At 44.0% G+C, this 20,838-nt stretch overlaps 2 protein-coding genes across 6 annotated transcripts in view; one reads left to right on the top strand and one right to left on the bottom strand.

Annotated features, from left to right (window-relative positions):
• The first annotated feature begins 60 nt into the window (after positions 1-60).
• On the top strand, positions 61-9,939 carry RNF34 (ring finger protein 34). The gene is made up of 6 exons (XM_062590320.1): positions 61-139; positions 3,794-4,012; positions 5,377-5,766; positions 6,082-6,141; positions 6,371-6,572; positions 8,025-9,939. The coding sequence occupies exons 1-6, from the start codon at positions 134-136 to the stop codon at positions 8,210-8,212; spliced, it is 1,065 nt and encodes a 354-aa protein (XP_062446304.1). The 5' UTR covers positions 61-133; the 3' UTR covers positions 8,213-9,939.
• A 1,029-nt stretch (positions 9,940-10,968) lies between these two features.
• Positions 10,969-20,838, bottom strand: part of KDM2B (lysine demethylase 2B) — a 120,841-nt gene continuing 110,971 nt past the window's right edge. For 3 of the 5 annotated variants that reach the window (XM_062589794.1, XM_062589796.1, XM_062589798.1), the window contains 9 exons: positions 20,019-20,105; positions 19,212-19,472; positions 18,187-18,225; positions 15,938-16,611; positions 14,298-14,461; positions 13,640-13,801; positions 13,280-13,381; positions 12,737-12,955; positions 10,969-12,234 (listed from right to left, as the gene is read on the bottom strand). In XM_062589794.1, coding sequence (XP_062445778.1) covers positions 12,053-12,234; positions 12,737-12,955; positions 13,280-13,381; positions 13,640-13,801; positions 14,298-14,461; positions 15,938-16,611; positions 18,187-18,225; positions 19,212-19,472; positions 20,019-20,105 — 1,890 coding nt within the window. In that variant the 3' untranslated portion in view covers positions 10,969-12,052. The remainder of the gene's footprint in view (positions 12,235-12,736; positions 12,956-13,279; positions 13,382-13,639; positions 13,802-14,297; positions 14,462-15,937; positions 16,612-18,186; positions 18,226-19,211; positions 19,473-20,018; positions 20,106-20,838) is intronic. The other 2 variants (XM_062589797.1, XM_062589795.1) reach the window with 2 other exon arrangements.

Below are 20,838 nucleotides of genomic sequence, written 5' to 3'. Positions count from 1 at the left end.
CAATGGCGTGCGGCGCGGCTCGAAGGCCCGCCCTCCGTGAGGCGGCCGCTCGGGGCGCTGCGCGGGGCGGAGGGGCGGCGCCGGGGTCGCCGTGGCGGACGGCGCCGGCTGAGGCGGCGGCGCTGGAGCGGCCATGAAGGTAAAAGGGGGCCGGCGGGAGGGCTAAGGGGTGGCTTTTGTGTCGCCCTGTGTGCGTGTGTAGGGGGACAACCCGGCCCGTGACCCCGGTGGGCCGGGCGGCGCCGCCCCTCTCCCCCTCGCCTCAGGCCGCCGAGCCCAGTCGGGCAGCGGCCGCCCTCCCTTCCCCGCCCCGTTACCGGCGGGCGCCCGGCCCGGGGCTGCCTTGCCGGCGAGGGCCGCGGCGCCGTGCGCTGACTCAGCAGCCGGGCAGGGCCTGTCACTGGCTGATGTCGCCGCTCCGCGGCCTGTGGCGAGCTCCCCCCCCCCCCCCCCCCCCGCCGTTCCCGCACAGCGGCCGTTGGCGCGCGCCGGGCCCCACCGGGCGGCAGCGGCCGGCGGGGGGGTTTCGCCCCGCAAACGCTCCTGCTCGCTCTGTCGTTTCATTTCTCTATAGTTATTTGCATCCCTCGTTTCGGCAGTGCCGGCCTTAGAGAGGAAAAGTGAATAGATAAATAAATAAAGATTTCCTTGACCCCAGAGCATTAGTCACAGAAGTTACATGGGTGTAAACAATTTCGGCGAGGACTGAAAAATCCCTGCGGCAGCTGTTCTCGCTCGGCTGGCGGCGAGGCCACGTCCCTCTCGCTCGGTTGGGTAAGGAGCAAAGACAGAGCCTCCAGCTGCCTGGCGGTGGGTGTCTGCCGGAGAGGACCCTTCTCCTCGGGTCGCTCCGTGCGCTTAGAACTGGGAGCGGGACCAGAGGAGCTCAAAGGGAATTTCTGTGCTTACAGGACACGTTTAAGTTATGGAGAGAGAAAATAGCTGATGGCAGCTTGTGAGAGGGGAATAAGCAAGTCGTGACTGGTATAGTTAGAAATGGCTTTCTAGTACAGAAATTGCCTAAGCCTTAATTCTCTAGTGTATTTCTCTTGTGTCTCGTGTCAGTGGTTTTTGGCATGGTTTCACTTATTTTACAGAGTGATAAAAAGTACTCTAGACACTGTAATTCAATTAACAGTTAATGACACTAATGCTTATAAAGAACGCACAAGTGATTTAGGCTAAGGAGAAGATGAATTATGCCCATGTTGCCTTTCCCTTTACCTTGAAATGACCAAATGCTTGAGGTAGGTGTAATGGCATTTTCTGGTTGATAATTACAATATTCATGTATGAAAAAGAATAACATTTTTTTTCCTCAAATAAATACTTACTTACTGCTGATAGTGATGTAAGAGTAGTTGTTACAGGTTATTGAATGATGTCTAAAAAGCAACTGTTAATCAAGCAGGTAATGACAGCAGTAACAACTAAGTTACGTTCGTTAAGTCACTGTGTGTCTTCCTCCTGCTGTGACCCCCTGAATAGACTGTAGTTCTGTAGTGAAACAAGCTGGCTTCTGAGGGTACTGACAGATGCTTTTGGTTAATCATTTTATTTTTCTATACTTATTTGCATACCATTGTTTTTTAAATCTTTTAAATACAAAAGCCAGCTCATCAGTTTTTAAGAAATATGTCAAGAATTAGAGTAATGTTTCTGCAACTGACAACTTTCCTTTAAGATGAGAAAAAAATGTTTTTCAAAACTCCAAGTTTTAAAATTTAGAGTTCTCTTGGGTTAAGTCTATAGTTCTTAGATTCTGTGTCTGAACTTAATTCTTGCCTAATAAACTACAATAATTCGTTTTGTATGAGAAAAATATTGATCCATTTCCATTTTTTTGGTGCTGAAAAGTAGAAAATAAATCCTAGTTTAATGACAGCTTGTTATTGGCATGAAAGTCCGGTTGCACAGTTCATCTGGAGTCCATTTGATGTGTATCTGTGAGATCTGCCGTGTGAGAGGGATACCTGTGTCTTCATTAGGGGTCAGGGAAGGGCCATTGCTTGTTTGTCCTTCTTGCTCTCCATTCAAAGAAAGCTGAGGAAGATTTCCTAAGTGTGGGTGTCCACTACATAGAGGTTTTTTTCTTACTATTATATCTGGGATGAATTTTGCTCTTGAAATGCATGTGAATCTAGATTAGTGAATGTAAATTGTCGCATGTGTGTCTAATTTTATTAGTGCCTGTGATGTTATGTGTGTAGTACAGCTTTGAAGAAAAATGACGGTGTTGAATATTCCACTGGTGTTGCAACACTTCTAATGTCAGTTCACAGCAATGAAAGTGAAATACCAGGTTGAGATAGGTTGGAAAGATGCTTCTTAAGGAATATATGTGAACATGCTGTTGTAAACATGCTTAGTCCTATGGCATTGTTTCTCATAGCTTGTTTCTAGAATAAGGACTCTTTTCTTTCCTTTTGTGCTCAGTGTCTTGCAAGAAGAATTTCTGGAGTATCCTCAATGGCTGTGTGTTAAGTTCCCACAAATATAACAGCTGCATAAATGGTGTTCGATTTGGGGAAAATAGGCAGTTTAATATAGAAACTAGTCTAGTTAATACAGGAATTAAACCACTATCGTTAGTGAGGTGAAGAGCATGTTATGTTTGGTTAAGGTTTTACAGCAGGAGTAAGTCTCAAACACAATCTTTTTAATGTCTTATGCTTTATAAAAAGATGTTGTTCTGGAACAAAAAAACAGAACAGCTTTAACTAGAGTAGTTAATAAACAAAAAGTAGGAAGAGAAATTATGTTTAAAGGAAGTTATATCACTCAACTTCCTTCCATAAGGAACCTAGTGCACTTCTGTTTGGTATTTTGTTCAGTAGGTTTCAGTGAGCCACCTGACAGTGATTAAACACTTGACCTGAACAGCTTGTAGACCAAGTTCCAGCTTTAAGTAGAATATGCACTTCTTGATAGAAAATCTAGGACAAAGTACTTTCAAGGATAAAAAGTAGTAAGCTAATATTTATATATGTTATTTAGACTTTTTATAATGTTTCATTTTATGATTAAATTGTAAGAATCAAAACTGAAATCCATACAATATGGAATAAGTTTATTTGAAGTTATTTTCCTTTTGTTAAATGTTTTGCAAGACAGTAAAATAGCAGGTCCAGGAAGATCTTGAAAGGCATTTAATTATTGGAGAAACTAGACCCTTGTTTCTAGTAAAGTTCAATTTGTTACTCTGAAGTTGGAAGAGCTAGAAACTTTTCTTTAGGATAAACAAACACAAGGTAACAAACTGAACTTTACTAGAATCAATGGTCTAATTTCACTGTAAGTCCTATAGGAACTGAGCTAGTGCTGGAGAAGATTCAACTGGGGGCAGCCCTGCTCTAATTAGGATAAATTGTTGTATCACTGTGTCTCTCTACTTTCAGACTGTCTCCTTCTAGCCATTTTTTTGGGTTACCTCTGGTGGGCTGTTAGTCTCTTCCTTCTTTAGTATGCTTTATTATTGCATTATCTCCTCAAATTCTTTACCCTTTTGGTTTTGTGCAGGACTCTGCTAGAAAAGGAGTTATGAAAGCAAGCTCCTTGTGCCTGCTTTTGCTTGTTGAAAGCAAATCTTACCTACTTTGGTTTGCAGTTGAGAAGTGGAGATTACTGCGCTTGTTATAGATGTTCATGTATTGAATTCCTAATGCTTGGGGAATTCATGCAACATGCTTTTGGGATGATGACAGATGGAGTGGCGTAGCTCTTTAGTAGCAAGTCACACATAATACGGGTTTTAAGATACTAATTTCTTTATTTGCCTTGTGAATGTTTTCAGGCGGGAGCTACTTCCATGTGGGCTTCCTGCTGTGGATTGCTGAATGAAGTCATGGGTACTGGAGCTGTTCGTGGCCAGCAGGCTGGCTTTGGTGGAGGTACTGGCCCATTCAGATTTGCACCAAATACAAACTTTTCATCATATCCATCTCCAGCTGCAGGAGGAGCTAACATAGTTTGCAAAGCCTGTGGACTTTCCTTTTCAGTTTTTAGGAAAAAAGTGAGTATCTTTCTTGTTACGTAGTATTTTTACTAATATCAACTACTCTGCAGGCATGTTGGGAGATGAATATATGTTTTCCTCAGATGAGGAAAACCAAGGCAGATAGCCAAGGAGAGAGTAAGTGCCTTATTCTGAGGTTACAGGAAATTAATGTCAGACAGGATTAGAAGTTAAGAGGTCTGATACATCCCATGCTCATTAATCAGTGACGCATTAGATCTGATCTGACCTAAAAATTAGCTGATTCTTATTTGTAAGATACACGTTTTAATTTTAGAATGTTGAATATCAAAATAAACCTTCTAGTGTTTTTGAAGATAATACCAAATGTAGTTGTGGGCTATTGGAATGAACAAACTGGATGACGGAAAAGCTAAAAGCTCACAACTTAGTATTACTGCTTCTTTCTGTTAAATGCTAGCATAGTTCTGTGCGTTTCCTATCCAGGTTTAGTTCTATGAAATGCCATTACACTGTAATGGCCTCTTGCTTCGTTTGGAACCAGGTTGGTGGGTTAATGAGGCTTCCAGATAGTAATTTTAACAGTTTGGATTTTATTTTCTATGTAACTTGATTGTCTAGTATCATTATCTTGTCCACTTAGTGACCTAGTTCTCTGTGGCTCGTTTGGATAAACCTGAAGTCTCTTTCTTCCAGTCCTGTATTTGGTTTACCCTTTCCTCTTACTGCAGAATTCTGTTTGCACAGCAAGCACAGTGTGAAAGTAATGGTTGTATAGGGATATTTTCTAAAGTGAATATTAATTTACTAAAATCCTGAAGAATTTAGGTAAAGAGGAATTTGGGTTTATTCAAAGTGGATGAGAAGATCATTTTAAATTGCTGCTGAAAGTCATGCCTATTCTAGCTTCTGTATATTGTAGTAAATTTTTTGAACAAAGCTCTCTCCAGAAATGACACCTGGGCACTTAAAGATTATTTATCAACTGAGAAAAAGTATATTCTCTTAAGTTGGGGATTGTACTGTTTTACATGTGTGAAAAAAGCAGTGGCACTTAGTGTGTGTTCAAAACTATTTTAACATACCATAAAATTGTGTAATTACTGGGTAAACTGCAGTTTAGGTACTTTGTTCATAATGTTTTGTTCATTAGGGTCTCAAATCAGCTTTCAGTGTTGCTACAAAAGCTACATAAAACTTGAGCACTTGCAAAACTATTTGACAGGGCAATTTTATGTACTTAACAATTTTGGCATACATCATTTTGAGAATTGATTGAAAGCGTAAAATCAATAGTAAATGTTGTAGTCTGAAGAAGAAAAGAGCAGGCTATAGATTTGTTTTCTGCCCCAGTAAATATCTCCCATACAGCTAACTAGTTATTTTGTCTTTCTACTTAGCACGTGTGTTGTGACTGCAAGAAGGATTTTTGCTCAGTTTGTTCAGTCTTACAAGAAAATCTCAGAAGATGTTCTACTTGTCACTTACTACAAGAAACAGCATTTCAGCGACCTCAGTTAATGAGATTGAAAGTAAAGGATCTGCGTCAGTATCTGATTCTCAGAAACATACCAACAGATACTTGTCGGGAGAAAGAAGACTTGGTGGATCTTGTGCTGTGCCATCACGGATTAGGTTCTGAGGAGGATACGGACGGTGGTAGCTTGCATTCTTCACGGTCACAAACTTCTGCTTTTTTTACTCATCCATTTTCTATGTCTGTATCAGTGTCTTCTCAAGGAGAACTTGCAAACAGAAGAGGAAGCACAGGAAATGGAACGCCTTTACGGGTACAATAATTCAAATGTGTTTTATGATACAGGTTTTTTTGTTCTTAATGCAATGCTTTGAAACTAAACCAAAACACCAGTTGGGGTAGTTGGAGTGGTAGGTGAAATCCTTTTCTGTATCTCTGACCTGAAAATGTAATATTACCAGCAGCTTAGATGATGGAAGTGAGTTAAATCCATAATGACAAGTAGCAGTTAAAGCTTTAAAATGTTACTGTCATCTGTTATCAATTTGGTGCAGTAAGGAAAATATTTTAGAATGAATATATATATATATATATATGTATAATTCTAATTAGTTTTCTCTGTACACAGGGACAAACTGAAACATCTTTGGTAAATAATGAAGAAGAAGAAGAAAGTGCTGAAGAGCAGGTGAGAGAAGAACTATCCAAAGAATGTGTTTTTAGCATGTGCCACTGTAAAGTACTCTGGCTTCAGAATTCAGCATCTCTAAAAACAGATATTTGTAAATAATTGCTTTAAAGAGAACAAAACTTTGGCCAAGTTGCAGCTTAATGTAGTCTGCAACAAAGCAGAACAAATCTGGTACTCTCTAATTACTAGGACAAAGAGTTAAAAACATACAATTGATGCGTTTCAGACCCCTGGATTGTCCAGAAAGCGAGCGAGGGCATCTTTGTCTGATATTTCAAGTCTGGAAGACATTGAAGGGTTGAGTGTTCGGCAGTTGAAGGAAATACTTGCATGTAATTTTGTCAACTATTCAGGATGCTGTGAAAAATGGGAACTTGTGGAAAAAGTGAGCAGACTATACAGAGAGAGTGAGGAAAATCACAAAACACGTAAGTTTATATTTAATTCGCACTTTCTTAAAACAACTACTTTTCTGGTCTCCACTGGCTAGTTCTGCCAAGAACAGGACTTGGCACATCAGTTTCAGTGCTTTACTGGAATAACTGGAAGGTGTTCTTTCACAGTTTGAGCTGCATCTGGAGTAGCTGAACATACTACTTGTTAGTAATTAAGGCTTTCAAGGATTCTGTCGCTTTCTGTTTTTTTTTTTCCCCAAAGCTTGGACACCTCTGCTTTCATAACAAAGGTAAGTTGCACAACTGAAAACCAGTTTCTTGGACAACGGCTGGCCACATCCACGTCCTTTATTGGGTTTCACAAGGTATTGGTGGGAGAGCTTCTGCAGCAGCTTTCTCCAGGCCAAAGGAATTCTGTTCTTGTGCTGCAGTACAGAATTAAAAGCTACAGTGGCAGAAATCCAATTTCAAGTGGTTTGGTATCAGGGAAACATGGATTTATGAGGTGCTTCTGTGGATGCAGCTGACTGATTAGTAATCTTCTAACCTTTCTTACAGCGAGTTTCAGTCTTTAAGTTGCAGACTGATTCCTGTGAACCAAGTATAATTTGCGAAACATCTTTTTGATGTCATTACAAGCTTGAGAAATTCCTGCCTGGCTGTGCATTCCTGCATCTGGTCATTGCTGCTGTTGTGCAGTCAGGTGGTAAAGATCAGGGAACTGTGGAGACTGGAAAACTTACTTGCTGTGGGCTACTTTACAGCCAGATTGTGACAGCACCAATGTTGTTGCAGCTGTGCTAATCAGGTGTGAAATAATCAGCTAATCAGGTGGGAAATCAGTGTAGAGAAGGGTTTGGAAGATGACGGCCGCACACTGTCTTGAGTAGGGACTGCTGCTGAGTGTCAAAACATGGCTTAAGTGAGACTCAGTCCTGTCAGTTAAAAAAAAAATCTAAAAACTATCTGAAATCAAACAGGACTTTTTCCACATGCTCTTACAGAATACATATGGCTGTTAAAGGGGCATGTTTATTTTCCATGAAACTTGACAGGCTTTTCCCACCTCTGTCACCTTTACAGCTTGCTTGCTTAAGGAAGGCTTCCACTTCTTAGTTTGCCTTACTCTGTACTACCACGTTTAATCTTCTGATGAAAGTATTCTTCCAAATGAAGTGAAAAAACAACACGCTCTGAATTTTGATGCAGCACATTATTCACTGTTGCTAAATTTGGAGATGGTTTCCAGTCCCGAGTATAAAGAATGAAACAAAATAGTGAATGTTACCCTAAGGGGTTTCAGCGGTGTTTGTTTTTGAGAACATGGAATAATTCTCAGTCAAGGTTCTGTGGGCTAGAAGAATTATTGTACACATACTGCAGAACAAATTTATGCTAAATATGTTGTCTCTATGGTTTAGTGGATGCTGGGGCTAGAACTTAACTAGGCCGGTACAGTCGAACATATGACATGTTGCCTTGCAGAGGGGGAGAAGATGCAGTTGAATGACAACGACGATAACCTGTGCCGGATCTGCATGGATGCGGTGATTGACTGCGTCCTGCTGGAATGCGGTCACATGGTCACTTGCACGAAGTGTGGCAAAAGAATGAGCGAGTGCCCCATCTGTCGACAGTACGTTGTACGAGCAGTGCATGTATTTAAATCTTAAATGAAGACCAAAACCTGATTTTTTTTTTCTAGTCACCCTTTGACTTCCAGGATTTCTGTGAGCAAGAGTACTGAAGCTTGGGGCATATGGCAGATTTTAGATCTCAGAATAAACCATAACATTTTGAACATCAGGATATAGAAGTTTGTGAATCGCTTTTCTACAGTGTACTTAATCTTACAGTTGGGCAGTATGATGCCTTTGAGTATAGTAATAGGGCTGCCTGACTTAACTTACCTTATAAAACCACAAACTGTTCAAGTCAAACTGTTTACAGCTGACCTAGAATCACTTCTTGCTCTCTTCTGAAGAATATCACCTCTAATTATTGCATTAAGTATTCAGTAAATGGCCAGGAAAACACCTTTGCTTGACCATATTAAGACTATTACACTGTCTAGTGCATTAGAAGCAATGAGTTTATCAGTTGAATATTCAGCTTTTATATAATAGAAACATGAATTCATCAGGTGAATATTCAGCTTTTATGTAATTAAATATAGAATGTAACTGTTCTGACACTGTTCCTGCAACAGTGTTAACAGTCTATAAAATAAGATTGTAGAAAGCACTGCCATTAACTGTATCTGCACAGAAGTTCTTAGGCAAGGTATTTTTTTATGCTGACTGCTTCATTCATTACCTGTGTAGTGTCTTGGCCATTCTTTGTAAATGGACAACAAGCATAGTCATCTTATGCATTCTGTCATGGGGCAGCCGCATACCAAGGAGAGAGAGATATATATGTATATCTTTTTTTAGTTTAGGAGTAAGTTTTGTTTTTTTTTTTTTTTTTTTTAAGGGTATACAAAAACATACTCTTGTAGTCCTTAATAGCCATTCATGCCTATTGCAACTATTAATCTACATGTGATGATTGTACTTTATGTGCCGACAACCTGATGTTACTGTGAATACTAATCAGGGTCATGAAACTACTTGCTGCTAACATTTGGAATGTATGGTATTACTAACCTTAAACACACAGGGTTTTATTAAGGCTAAGGGAAAAGAAGCATGGTATTTGTTTAAAACGCGTAGCCAAGGCTGGGCCACGCTTAAACAAGCTACCCCTTAAGTTGCTGCGTGACCGGCCATGGGCCGGTTGGGTTCTGGCTGGGCTTCTTACAGCGGCAGGGGAAGCGGCTGCTTGAAGCAGCCCTCAAGACTGCGGCAGGCGCTCGCTCCGTACTGCGCCGCTGCTTGCAGCTCAGGGGGGGTCTCGATGCAGAGACCCCCGTCCTGTGGCTGAGGCCCTGCTGAGCAGCTGGGGACAGCAGCTGCAGATAGTGGAAGGATTCACTAATTAATAAAGGCAACTGCAGGTACTTTAGCTAAACTTAAAGAAATGCAGTTGCTTGGCAAAGTAATGGAAATAGGGACAAGCAATGCTGTACAACATAGTCCCTGAGAATTCTTAGCTCTGCTTTATTGCATGTCCTTCCGGCTCTTTTCCTTAGTGTGGAAAATTAAGTTGGCTGCCAGGCTTAAAAAAGAGAAGGTAGCTCCTCAAACCAAATCCACATCTTAAAGACAGTGCTGGTTATTTTTCAGAAGGGAGCAAACCTCTTAATGGCTTTATTTTTTAAAAGTAACTTTTTAAAGTACGTAATTCCTAGAATCTCTGTTCAGCGTGTGGTAAACCAATGAAGAAAAACATACTGTACACATAATTTCCATTCTGATTATCAGCCACACAAGTTTATTAAAGATTTGTGATGGGTTTTTCCAGGCTCTGTGTCTTTTCTTACCTACCTGTGACTACTATTGATTCATCAACTTAGCCTTGAGCTTTAATGTTCTTCTTGAAGTCTATAGCAGCTCTAAGCCTACACATTTATTCCCCTTCCCCCCCCAGTAAAAATGTATTGGTGGATGTCAGTTTTGAGGCACTGGATAAAGTGTGCATTGACTGCTCTGGGGGACGATGGAGTCAGGGGCTCCTCCTGTTAATCTGTTTCTTCATCACTGCTAGAAAAAACTTCCTTCTCAGAGCTCAGAACCAAAAAACAGCTGTAGTGTCACACTGTTACCAACACATCACAACTTATCTGCCAGTGAGCTTTTATCACTGCTGTTAGTCCTGCTTGGTTTAAATAAGCTCATTAATTCAGCTCACGCTGTATATGAAAGGGACGTATGAGACTAGTAGACAAGACCCTTTTCTCAGCTGGAAGCATATACCTTGTTTACCAGATCAGGCTAACTGTACTCACCTCATACGCTAACGCCTTAAAGCTCATCGAGGGGGGATACAGCTTTGCAGGCTACAGCAGAGGGACACTGGCATCTCAACAGGAGTAAAGGCTGTAGTAGTGAGAGTTTTTTTTTTCCTCCTCTCTCCTACAACCCATTTAACTATCAACTCCTGAGTGGCAGGAGGCAGTTTGGCAGCTTCAGTGAAGTTGTTTGAACCTTACACAACTTTACTGCATTCCTACTAGAATAAGACAAGCCCCAAGACAGGCAGGTACAGCTCCTCTACCCACAAGCGGTTACAATTGAACTATTTACTATTTCTTCTTCACACACACACTTGCAGTAGAACAACACGCATCAATAACTTGCCTGCACATTTTCCCCACGCACCTTGACAGCGGTAAGAGAACCCAGGTCCTCACCTCACCTGCTGGTGTTGCACGTCAGCATGAAATACACACGGTGAACATAGGAGCTCTAGTGAAAAACGCCGCTCCTCAGCTAGCGGCTGGAGACCGAGCAAAGCAGAGCTAGAACAGAAACCCTCATAGACTGTGTCTCTTTTTGTACAATTGTTTATACAAATTCAACAAAGGTAAAACTGCATCAGGAAGGTCTACGAAAACAACACCTTACAACAATGGCACTTATGAATGCAGAATTTTACAATCAGGAAATAACCATGTTATAAACCTTAAATGAGAACTCAACTCACACTTCAAAGAAAGAGAGACTACGTTTGACCATTTATTCTACTGCTGGACTCACTGTATAAATTAATTTTATATTGAGTACAAGAGCTCATGCTACAGAGTGAAACCCTCCTATGTGCAAAAGCTGAAATTGGAATTTTTAAAATTTTGAGAAAAAGGTGATTTCTATACAGATAAAACTTGGCAAAGTGTTTTACTTCAACTATAATTTACACCTTATTTCCACAACATGCTTATGTCACTTCTGAAGTATACAAAGCAGGATATAAACTTCCATTAAAACATGCTTTAAGTTGAAAGTATTAACCTACTTTTCCTGACCTGGGCACGTTTGTAGATAGATACTGTCTACGAAGTATAGGTTAAGTTCTCTCCTACCATAAGTAAAGATAAAAATTGGCAATCAAAACCAAAACACTGGTAATGCATTCAAACATTGCATAAATAATTTTTAAACAATTTTTGTACAAAAATAGTTCTGCATAATGTAAGATGTAACAAAACAAAATGTGTTAAGAAGGCAGAAATGCAGTGCGTGGTCCACTTTAATGACACCAACTTTTTTTTTTTTTGTTTAAGAAATGAAAAGCAGAAATCAAATTTACACTACCAAGCACATGCTGTGGTACTTTAAATAACAGTATTTCTTGGAGATCAGTCGTCTTCCGGGTGTGAACAATTATCACCAATAACAGTCGCCTTATGAATTTGCATAAGAGCCAGTGCAGGACATCCCAGGTAGACTGAATTAGTGGCACAGGTTGAAATTCTTAACATGGGTAGTTTAACGTCGTTCTCTCCTTGACAAGAGTTGTAAAATCCAATCGTGATATTTTCCAATATTCCAAGTTCCCAATTGAAAATAAAATCCCTACATGTTCTTAGTCCCTTCCCTCCCCTTACCCCAGTATTTACATGTGTCCTTTAACTAACTCAGTTTTTGCAGAAGTTTTTCTTCCACTTGCCCAAACTGAACGCTTACTGACATTTCTGCTATGAACTGCTCACAGCCTTCTTTTGTCACTTGCTTGCAGTACCTCAAGTCGATCTGACAGATGTTTCCACAGCGTTTGAAGTAAGACAGGCACTGGTCAGTCACCTTATTGCAGTCTGCCGAGAAACCACAGGGAGAGAAATTTAAAAGCACGCCTTGACTTGTTTCTCAGCACAAGGATGGTCTATGCTGACTGGGATACCTCCTTTTTGCTCCTCCTTCACTGCGCTGACAGTGAAATCACTAGTTTAAAACTCCCACCAGCCTGATGACAGTTCTCTGATCCCCCTGACCCTGCTGCATAACTAATAAGATGGAGCAAAACATGACAGGAGCGAGAAGCAGCAGTTTAAAACTCCCCTGTGGAGACAAGCAAGGTACAACACAGGGCCCCTAAGAGGGACGCGCAGTAGGAACGTCAGCTGGTGGAGGGCCCTGGGAAGGGCTGGGCAGCTGGAGATGTGTTTTACACCAGCAAAACATCTGACTATCGACAGGGAAATTCTACTGGGAAGGGAAAGGGGATGAGTAAAAACACTTCCGCTAATGATTATTTCACTCAAGCTTAACAGATAGGCAATCCCCCTCCTCCTCCCTCCTTGTGTTTGTGCTCCACACCTGATAAACTAATTTCTGTTAACGAATCCCGCGTGGTGGTTCCGACTGCGGTCAGCAGGTTAATAGACTGATCTGTCACATGATTACAGTAACTGAGATTGAGTTTGGAAAGCAGAGGCATGTGCCGTATGATCAGTCGTAAAGAAGCATCCGTAATATCCAGACCAGCCAAACGCAGTTCAACGATGTTCCGTAGTTTACTCCGGTTGTCAATCTGACCTGGAAAACGAGGGTGGTAGGTCATTTATAAAAGTGCCATCCAGTATTGCAAACATTTGCAGATCTATATGAAATGCACTGTAACACACAACGCTGCTGCCCTAAGGTAACTTCAGACGTTTTTGCCTGTCTGTCGCTTTGGAGGGGTATCAGCAGGAACACTTTTCTATTTTTGGGCACAGGCGCGTGGAGAAAACCACCTCCTGGTATCAAAACAAAGGGGCAGAAATAACTGCAGGGACCCAGCAGAATTACTAGTCAGGAGTAAGCAGTAGGCTGTGCAGTGCATGCCAGAAAGCAGATCTGATTTGCTCAAAATTTCACCTGAGCTGATATCCGGGCGAATGTGGCATGACCCACAGAACTGCTCCTTCCCTGAACTGGAAGAAAGTGTTTCCATACTCTCTAAAGTACACCCGTTGCAGCCTGAAGAGAAGAAAGTCAGACAGAAAACCAGCACAGTGGCTAAGACGACTGTTTAAGCAGCCAGAGAACACAACTTGTCACCCAGTGGCTTCCAGCAAGGTGTTGCAAGTCACTACGCTTCGAACACCTTGCGCACAGAGCCCAGAACCCAGCCCGTGCTGTCGCAGGGATTCTGCTCGTGTCCTCCAAGCGGGGCCAGCAGCGCAACATGCCACCGAATGCATCGCAGCTCCCCGGGTGCTCCTCCCGCCTCGTTACCTGGCCGGTTATCTGTGGGTGGTGACAAGAGGTCTCTCATTTGTGCGTCTTTCAATCCTTCTGCCCACTGCACATCCAGAGTTCGAAGTAAAGGACAACTGGAACTACAAAGTGCCGACACTGCTATCCATGAGCACCCTGATAACACCAGGTCTCGGAGACCTGCAGAAACAAAAGAAATTGGAGCACTTGGCCCAGCCAGAGACGTACGCGGTGATCTTAGCTACCACGAGCAGGTTAGGTTAAGCCCCGTGCTGCTCTAATGGGCCATGCCACCGCTCCAGGGTAAGCAGGGGCACGCAGGAAGCCTCCTCCTGCCCACTTCTCCATCTAGCTCACGGCCACAAACCTTGTTACTGCGGGTGAACAGTTCCCCAGCACCCTCCTGACGGCACAGCTTGCTACTGTGGTTAGTTTGGGTGCTTTCCACAACCTTACCTGTTGGCTAAGACCTGCCCCACATTTGTTTTACCTAGAAAGTTAAAGTAGTTACAACATAACTAGTTTCTGGCCCATTGTAACTTGCTGATGCTTCATTTCTACCCATCTACTTATCTCCTAGGATACTTGGATCCCTTCAGACATTCCTCAGATTCCTCTGCAGTTTAGATATCAATTAGTTTGCTGGAGCAGGTGAATTGGTCAAAGTGTCACTTACCTGGGAGTCTGTTGATAAGCCAGCTCAGCTGCTTTTTAGATATATTTGTCCAGCTAAGATCAAGGGTTACAGGCTGTCTCCTAATAATGCCACTAAGCATAAGTGGAGTGATGGATTTACAATGGTTTAAATCTATTTTGGTCCATAATCTTTTGTCACAGCACCTACCCAAAAAGAAAAAAGCCAACAGCTTAATTTAGTGCTTGTTTTGATCTCTGCAAGACCTTAAAAGGTATCATTAGAAGTACAGGAACTACTTCATTTAACTGGAAATAACAAAAATAAGGCTGAGCGGAACTAACGTAAGCACACCAACAGACAGAGTGCTACGTAACTTTGAAGTTTCTCCAATCATGCAATAGAATATTGATTTATTCCCATAGAACTATGAATGTCAGCAACTTAGGATCCTGTTCTAAGTCATCACAGCCTTTGTTAAAATCCATTTTCTAGCCATGAGACAAGTGCCATGTCTTCTTTCTTACCTTCTGAAAACAAAGATTGGTTTTTAAATGCTACTCTCCTCACTTCTCCCGAGCTGTCTTTACCTAGCCAATAAATTCTGTAAAACGTTATCTCCCATCTCCCTTCCTGTTTCGTGTCTTTTTGTTTTATGCCTATCTACGTATCTTATGTGTTAACATAAAACACACTCTTTATTGTTTTTAAGGGCAACAAGCAAGAAGTCCTAACGGGTTTCCAAGATTTTGCGTTTTCTCATTTTTCCATTAGAAAATACTGCATTTAAGTGGACAAAAACATTTACCACCTTTCTGTGACACCAAGGAACCCATGGAAGATGGACACCATGCACATCTTTTTGCACTGAATTATCAACTTCAGTCCTTCTGTCATTAACCCAGTTTGTTACTAGACTGTGCCAGGAAGGAGTCTCTACTATTTGCCCATCTGTGTGCACATTACAGCTGATAATCTGAGATGACAGAAAACAAGATACTTTACTGCAAGTTCAACCAAACATGTAAATCTGTCCACTAATGCTTCCTGCTCTGTTACAGTAACAGACTGTGTCGATCTTTACACTCTGGTATCCAGAGAATCAGACACGTTGCAAGTAAATACAATAATTAAAGGATTCTTCGTCAGCTTTGCTAATACAGGGTAGAGCAAAGAGGACTGCTCCCTCCAAGTATCCTGCATAGACAATAAGACTAGAACTGAAGAGAATACTGAGGGCATCTTCACTGTTTCTTAACAAATATTTAATAGCTGGACTGAAAAAATATATACATCAGCCTCATTAGCAGTTAGCAGGTCCCGAGGACGGAATGACACCAAGACTTAGCACAACCTAGAGTGACCGTTCCAGCAGCCAAAGGCTACGGAAAAGGCTGCGAGTGCTCCTGGGCATTACAAAGCCTGAAGCCTGGCACATGCACCCCGCTGTCCTTCACACACACCCAGCAGAAACCCTGGAATCTGCTGTCTCAAAGAAAGCTTGGCCGAAAGAAAGGCAGGTATTTTTCTAGACACTGCTGGTCACCCTTTCTTCTTGGGCTTGACAGAGCTGCAGTGACACCCCGCGCACCTAGGAGACGTTAGTGCCTCTGGTCACCCATTTCCCTTACGAGTCCATCCCACTGCGTGTTAGCTCTAGCTCCGTTTCCAGCCCTCCTTACCATCTGTTCCAGGTCTTGCAAACTCTCATACAGATGCACAAGTCTCTATGACTGAGGTAGCTAAAGACAGCCATCCAGACTTCCCTCTGCATCACGTGTGCTGCCCCATCATCCAGGGGGAGCGAGTCCGGAGGGGGGCTGATGGGGGGTGGCCGGATAACGTGCCGTTCCATCTGAATGCATTTGGGAGGAGAGAGCGAAGGTGGTGGCCGGGTTATTCCCCGAGGTGTGCTTCGCAGGCTGGGGATGAGCTGGTGCCTCAGCTCCCGGGGAGTCCCGTTTAACCCTTTGCTGAACCTATGGAGTCTCTCGTTGTTGTTCAGGGCACGCTTAGGTTCCTCATTCTCACTCTCAGGTTCAGATTTGATGGGTTGGTGATTCTCATTGGCAAGGCTGTTCTCGGTTTTTTGGATCTCCTGGTTGAGCTCCTTGCTGAGCTCCTTGCTCAGTTCCTTATTGGGAAGCCGCCTTTTCCGCCTCATCTTGAACTTCTTCTTGTCCCTGGACTCAGCGCTCTCCGTGCTGGGACCGGCAGTGGGTGAACTGGACCGTGACTGGTCGCTCTCCTTGGACTTCGGAGGTGCTTCCGGCAGGTCGTCCTCAGGCTCCTGCTTGAGGCGTCGCAGAGGTTTGAGCATGGCAGTTCGGTCATCGGGAGCCTTCCACGATCGCCGCTGAAAAGGAAAAGACAAGAGCTGACTCTTCGGGCAAGAACATGCTCAGTGATAGTTCACATGCTGTGCGTGGGGTTGGGGTCAGGCTGCCCTGCCACATGGGGCCGGCATGCAGCTCAGCACAAGAGTACGCTCGCCGGCCAAAGGCATCCAGTTCAAATGCCATTGCAGGGACGACAGCAGGAGTCCAGCTACTGGCCTCCGGGACGCTGGTAAATACATGCATCCCCCACGCATAATCCTGTAGACTCAAGGACCTTGCTCGTTACGCAGCAGACAACTTGCCTACAGAAGACTAACAGCACCCCCCAGCAGGCCAGAAGAAACCAGGCTTGGGACAAATTAGTGGTTCACTGGGTAAAGCACCCACTTTAAAAGCTGGCTGACATGCATTCACGGCCTTGGCCAAGAGGCGAAGCTCCGAGACATCCTGAACTGCAACCACTGCCTCATGCTGCTGCTGCGCTTCTGTCGTGGCCCTTACTTACCGCTGGATACTCGCTGTCTAGTTTAATTATGCTATAGCTGCCCCTTTACGTCCTACGAAGTTCAGATCATCTTCTCAAAGCTTCCCCACCACCTCCTGCGCACGCAGGACGGGGGATCTGACCGACAGCTTTGACACACTGCTCATCCGATGAGACCTCGCACTGACACGGTCTGCACCGCAGCGCAGGCTGATGGGTTAGCCAGCACCGTCCTCCTGCCCTGCTCCCAACAGCGAACCACGCTTCCCTGGCTCATCTTAATCTAATCTCACTTTGACAGGCACCAGAGAGAAACTTAAGAGATGTATAAACCAAAACCAAGAAAGACTTCAAGTTTAATCTGAACACAAGCAAGAAGTTTAATGTTAAAATGCAACAGCATTGCTAAGTGAACACACTTCTGGTATCAGCAAGCCTATGCTTCTGTGATAAACTAGCTGGATCAAGGCAGAGGATGTGCTCCTACGCCTCAGGCTGGGGCACAGGACAGAGCGCAGAGCACCCTGCCTTTCGAGGAGGAGGTCACAATAACTTAATGGCAAGTTAGAATTGAAAAATTAAAACATCAGGCGACCGACAGCTTGTAGCACCCCTCCCTCCCAGGATACTGAAAACATGCGTAATTTAAAGGCATGAGACTTCTGTCATGATGCCAGACTGTGAGAGGTAATCAGTACTCGCGCCAGGTCCCCCACAGCTCCCCGGGGTGCCGGGGAGCCTCTGAACGTGCTGCGGTACGAACCGCTGTGGGTGTGCTGCAGGGGCAGCGTTCAAGCACACAGTGAGAGCAGAACGTCAGTACTGAGCACAGATTTGTATTCCTTGGCTCTTTAAATCACAGCTTACGGCTCTATTTTAATACAGGACACCTGAACACAAGGCCGGCACTCCGTGGCACAGCTGATCTGGAGCGTGAAGGTTTACACGAGAGAGAGTTTCTGTAATTTCAACAGGTAAATGAGGCAATAAAACTGCCCGCAGTGACACAAAGACATGACTGAGAGAGAAACTGGCTCACAGTACAGTTCACGTAAGGAAGGGGGGTTAAAAGAGATCAAGAACACATCCATTAAAAAAGGCAAAGTACCTTTTTCCTGAAGAGTTTCTCTTCTTTTCCAAGTTTTAGCTGTTGGAAGAAAGAAAAGTAAAAACCCCAAAACAGGACATTTGTTGTGTTGTCTGTTGAGGAAAGCACCGTGGGTTGCCAAACCTTCACGTGCTGAGGTGTTTTCATGGAACAATCCAGGTGATCCGTAAACACTCCGGAGAGTCCACAGGGACAGGAAAAGGAAAGCATGGCCAGAAACCAGATATGCAGACACTGGAATCATGAATTTTGCTCTCCCGCTCCACCAAAGCGACCCCAGACCCTGCACCTCTCGTACTGCGGCGTTCCCACTGTCAGGCCTGGAACGGCAGGCTGCTGGTTCCAGTGAGCTACGCTCGCAGTGCACAGCCAGCCACTCATCCTGATTTTAAAGCCATCGTGTATTTAGTCACGAGTGAAGCTACATCTAGACCCTCTCTTCTACCTCTGCAATCCAGCCTCTCTCTATTTCCTACGGAGCACATTTTGCAATCCACATGACAGACTCCGAATGCCCCTGCTCCAAGAGCTCCGACTGATCAATTCGGGGAAAAGCCGTCTACACCGCCGCTGTGAGCGGCTCCTCCCCTCTGCAGGCTACTGAAGGTGTCACTTCCACAGCTCCTCTCATCACTTCTGGGTATTGTACAGTTGTGGATCAAAAAAAAGCTGCCATACGCCTCCATGTGGCTAAAGATGAAAAAGTTTCCATTACAAATTGATTTTCACCTTGTTCCTACTCCAAGTGTCTTGTAGGGATGTCTATTTAAAGTGGGTTTTCCAGCATTATGAATAAAACAACAGCCGTAGCCTAGTGTTTTCGGCCTCTGAGTACCCACCCGAGCCTTGCTATTCAAACTGTCCTGTTAGACTAGTGGTTTTCTGAAAGAAAAGGAAAATGTCGCCGTTTCTTTTGAAACGGTCCAGAACTCCAAAATGAGTTAAAAGCCCAAAAGCAAGAGACAGGAGCCCCAACCAACGTGCAGGCACCCGGGTACGTATATAAAAACAGCATTTTACCATACCCGTTTTCTCATAGCGGGTTCCTGGGGTTTCTCAAATTTCCTTTTCCTTCGCAGATGCGCCTCGTCCGACTTTCTCCTCAGTATGGAGTCAACTTGAACCTTTTTGGAATGTTCCTCGGATTTCCGCCTGGGAGTCTCCTCGCAATCCCCTTTCCGCTTTGCCGCATCAGTTACTTCCTTATTGTCTCTGTTCATTTTCTGCTCCTTCAGCAATGAGCCTGGGAGATTTGATGCGTATTTGAATCCTGGTCCGCGCTTTTGCTTGTACGCCAAAGAGACACAAAACACAAACAAACTTTATATCTTACGCCTTTGCCAGCCATTGAGAGGTTAAGCTGCCTCCATCACTAGTGGTCTGATCACTTTGTAACGGACACAGTGATTAAAGAGGAGTTAGGGCAGCAGTAATTTTAACCTTTATAAAGTTACTTCTTATAACCACATGTTTTTTGCAAACTGAAACAGATGCTGAAACTAGTGTTTCACTAATCACAAGAGACACTTCAGGTTTCATGTGAGAAAATTTTACAAAATCCGGAAGAACTATTTTCATCTTAGAAGTTAAAACGCAGCAGCGCACAGAACTAACCTAAATATTCCCCGGGTTTTGGGTGAAGTGTTAGTATATGAAACAGGACTATGTAAGAAACATTGGGGATGAGAAAGCCATCAGCTTGTTTCCTTTGACTCAACTGAATTAAGTACAAAACCAAAAGCTGGTATAGGGCAAAATTACATCTACAAGCCAGAGGGAACGTTTGAGATTCTGTATCTCGTTCCAGCATCGCTTATTCCCATTAAACTCACTTTTCCAGTCTTCCCTGCATGGTTGCACTTTGGACACTCCCAGCAGTTCGGCAGCTCGTCGTTCACCACACCGTCCGATTCCTTCACCTGCGGAGAGAGGGGCCCAACTCGACTCCGGCTCGAGGACAGCGCGGCTCCCGCCCGCGCGGGCGCCGCCGGGAGGGCTCGCGGCTCTCCCCGTCGCCGCGGCCCTTCCGCGCCGCCCCGGCTGGCGCGCGCCGCAGCGCTCGAGCGCGTAAGGCCGAGGCCGATCGCAGGCCAACACGAGGCACGCTCCGCTCCCGCGGAGAAGCGGGCTGCGATCATCCCCTCGCGCCTCCGAGCCGCGCGCAAGCTCCGGCGAGCCGCAGTCGGATCTTTTGCAAGGCAGGGCTCTCTCCCCGCGCGCTCAGTCTCGGGTACGTTTATACTCTCAGGCATTTTTAGAAGCAAAGAGCGCTGCAATCAAGCGTTCCCTAAAAAACGGCTTCCTCTGTGTTTCAGAGCTAACAGTCCCACGCATCCAGCCCTCGGGTCCGTATGCAACAGGAATGGCAGCTGCCAGGTCAGTTAGAGAACAGGCAAACTTTAACTGGTCACATAAAGACATTTTTAAGGCCTCTCACGGCCACGATCATCCAGGTACTATAATGAAGAGAAGTGCCTACTACTTCTATTTTATTACCACTGAAGGGTTGTGGTATTTTGCTTTTCGAAGGAGAAAAAGCACGTTACGCTGCAATTAAAAGGACAGTCCTCCCTACGCAGTAGAAAAGCTGGGTTTGTTTGTTACTTTCCAAAGAGGAGATAGGTGTTTTTGGAAAGAAATTTCTGTGAATGA

This window comes from Rhea pennata, chromosome 17 (genome assembly GCF_028389875.1).
Source record: "Rhea pennata isolate bPtePen1 chromosome 17, bPtePen1.pri, whole genome shotgun sequence".
NCBI classification, from domain to species: domain Eukaryota; kingdom Metazoa; phylum Chordata; class Aves; order Rheiformes; family Rheidae; genus Rhea; species Rhea pennata.
This window is presented reverse-complemented; position numbering and strand designations above follow the sequence as displayed.

What these genes read in the sequence shown, in the direction of transcription:
- RNF34 (XM_062590320.1), top strand. An exon ending in TTTCAGTTTTTAGGAAAAAA is followed by an intron (nt 4,013 to 5,376) that starts GTGAGTATCTTT and finishes CTTTCTACTTAG; the next exon opens with CACGTGTGTTGTGACTGCAA. An exon ending in TGAGGAAAATCACAAAACAC is followed by an intron (nt 6,573 to 8,024) that starts GTAAGTTTATAT and finishes GTTGCCTTGCAG; the next exon opens with AGGGGGAGAAGATGCAGTTG.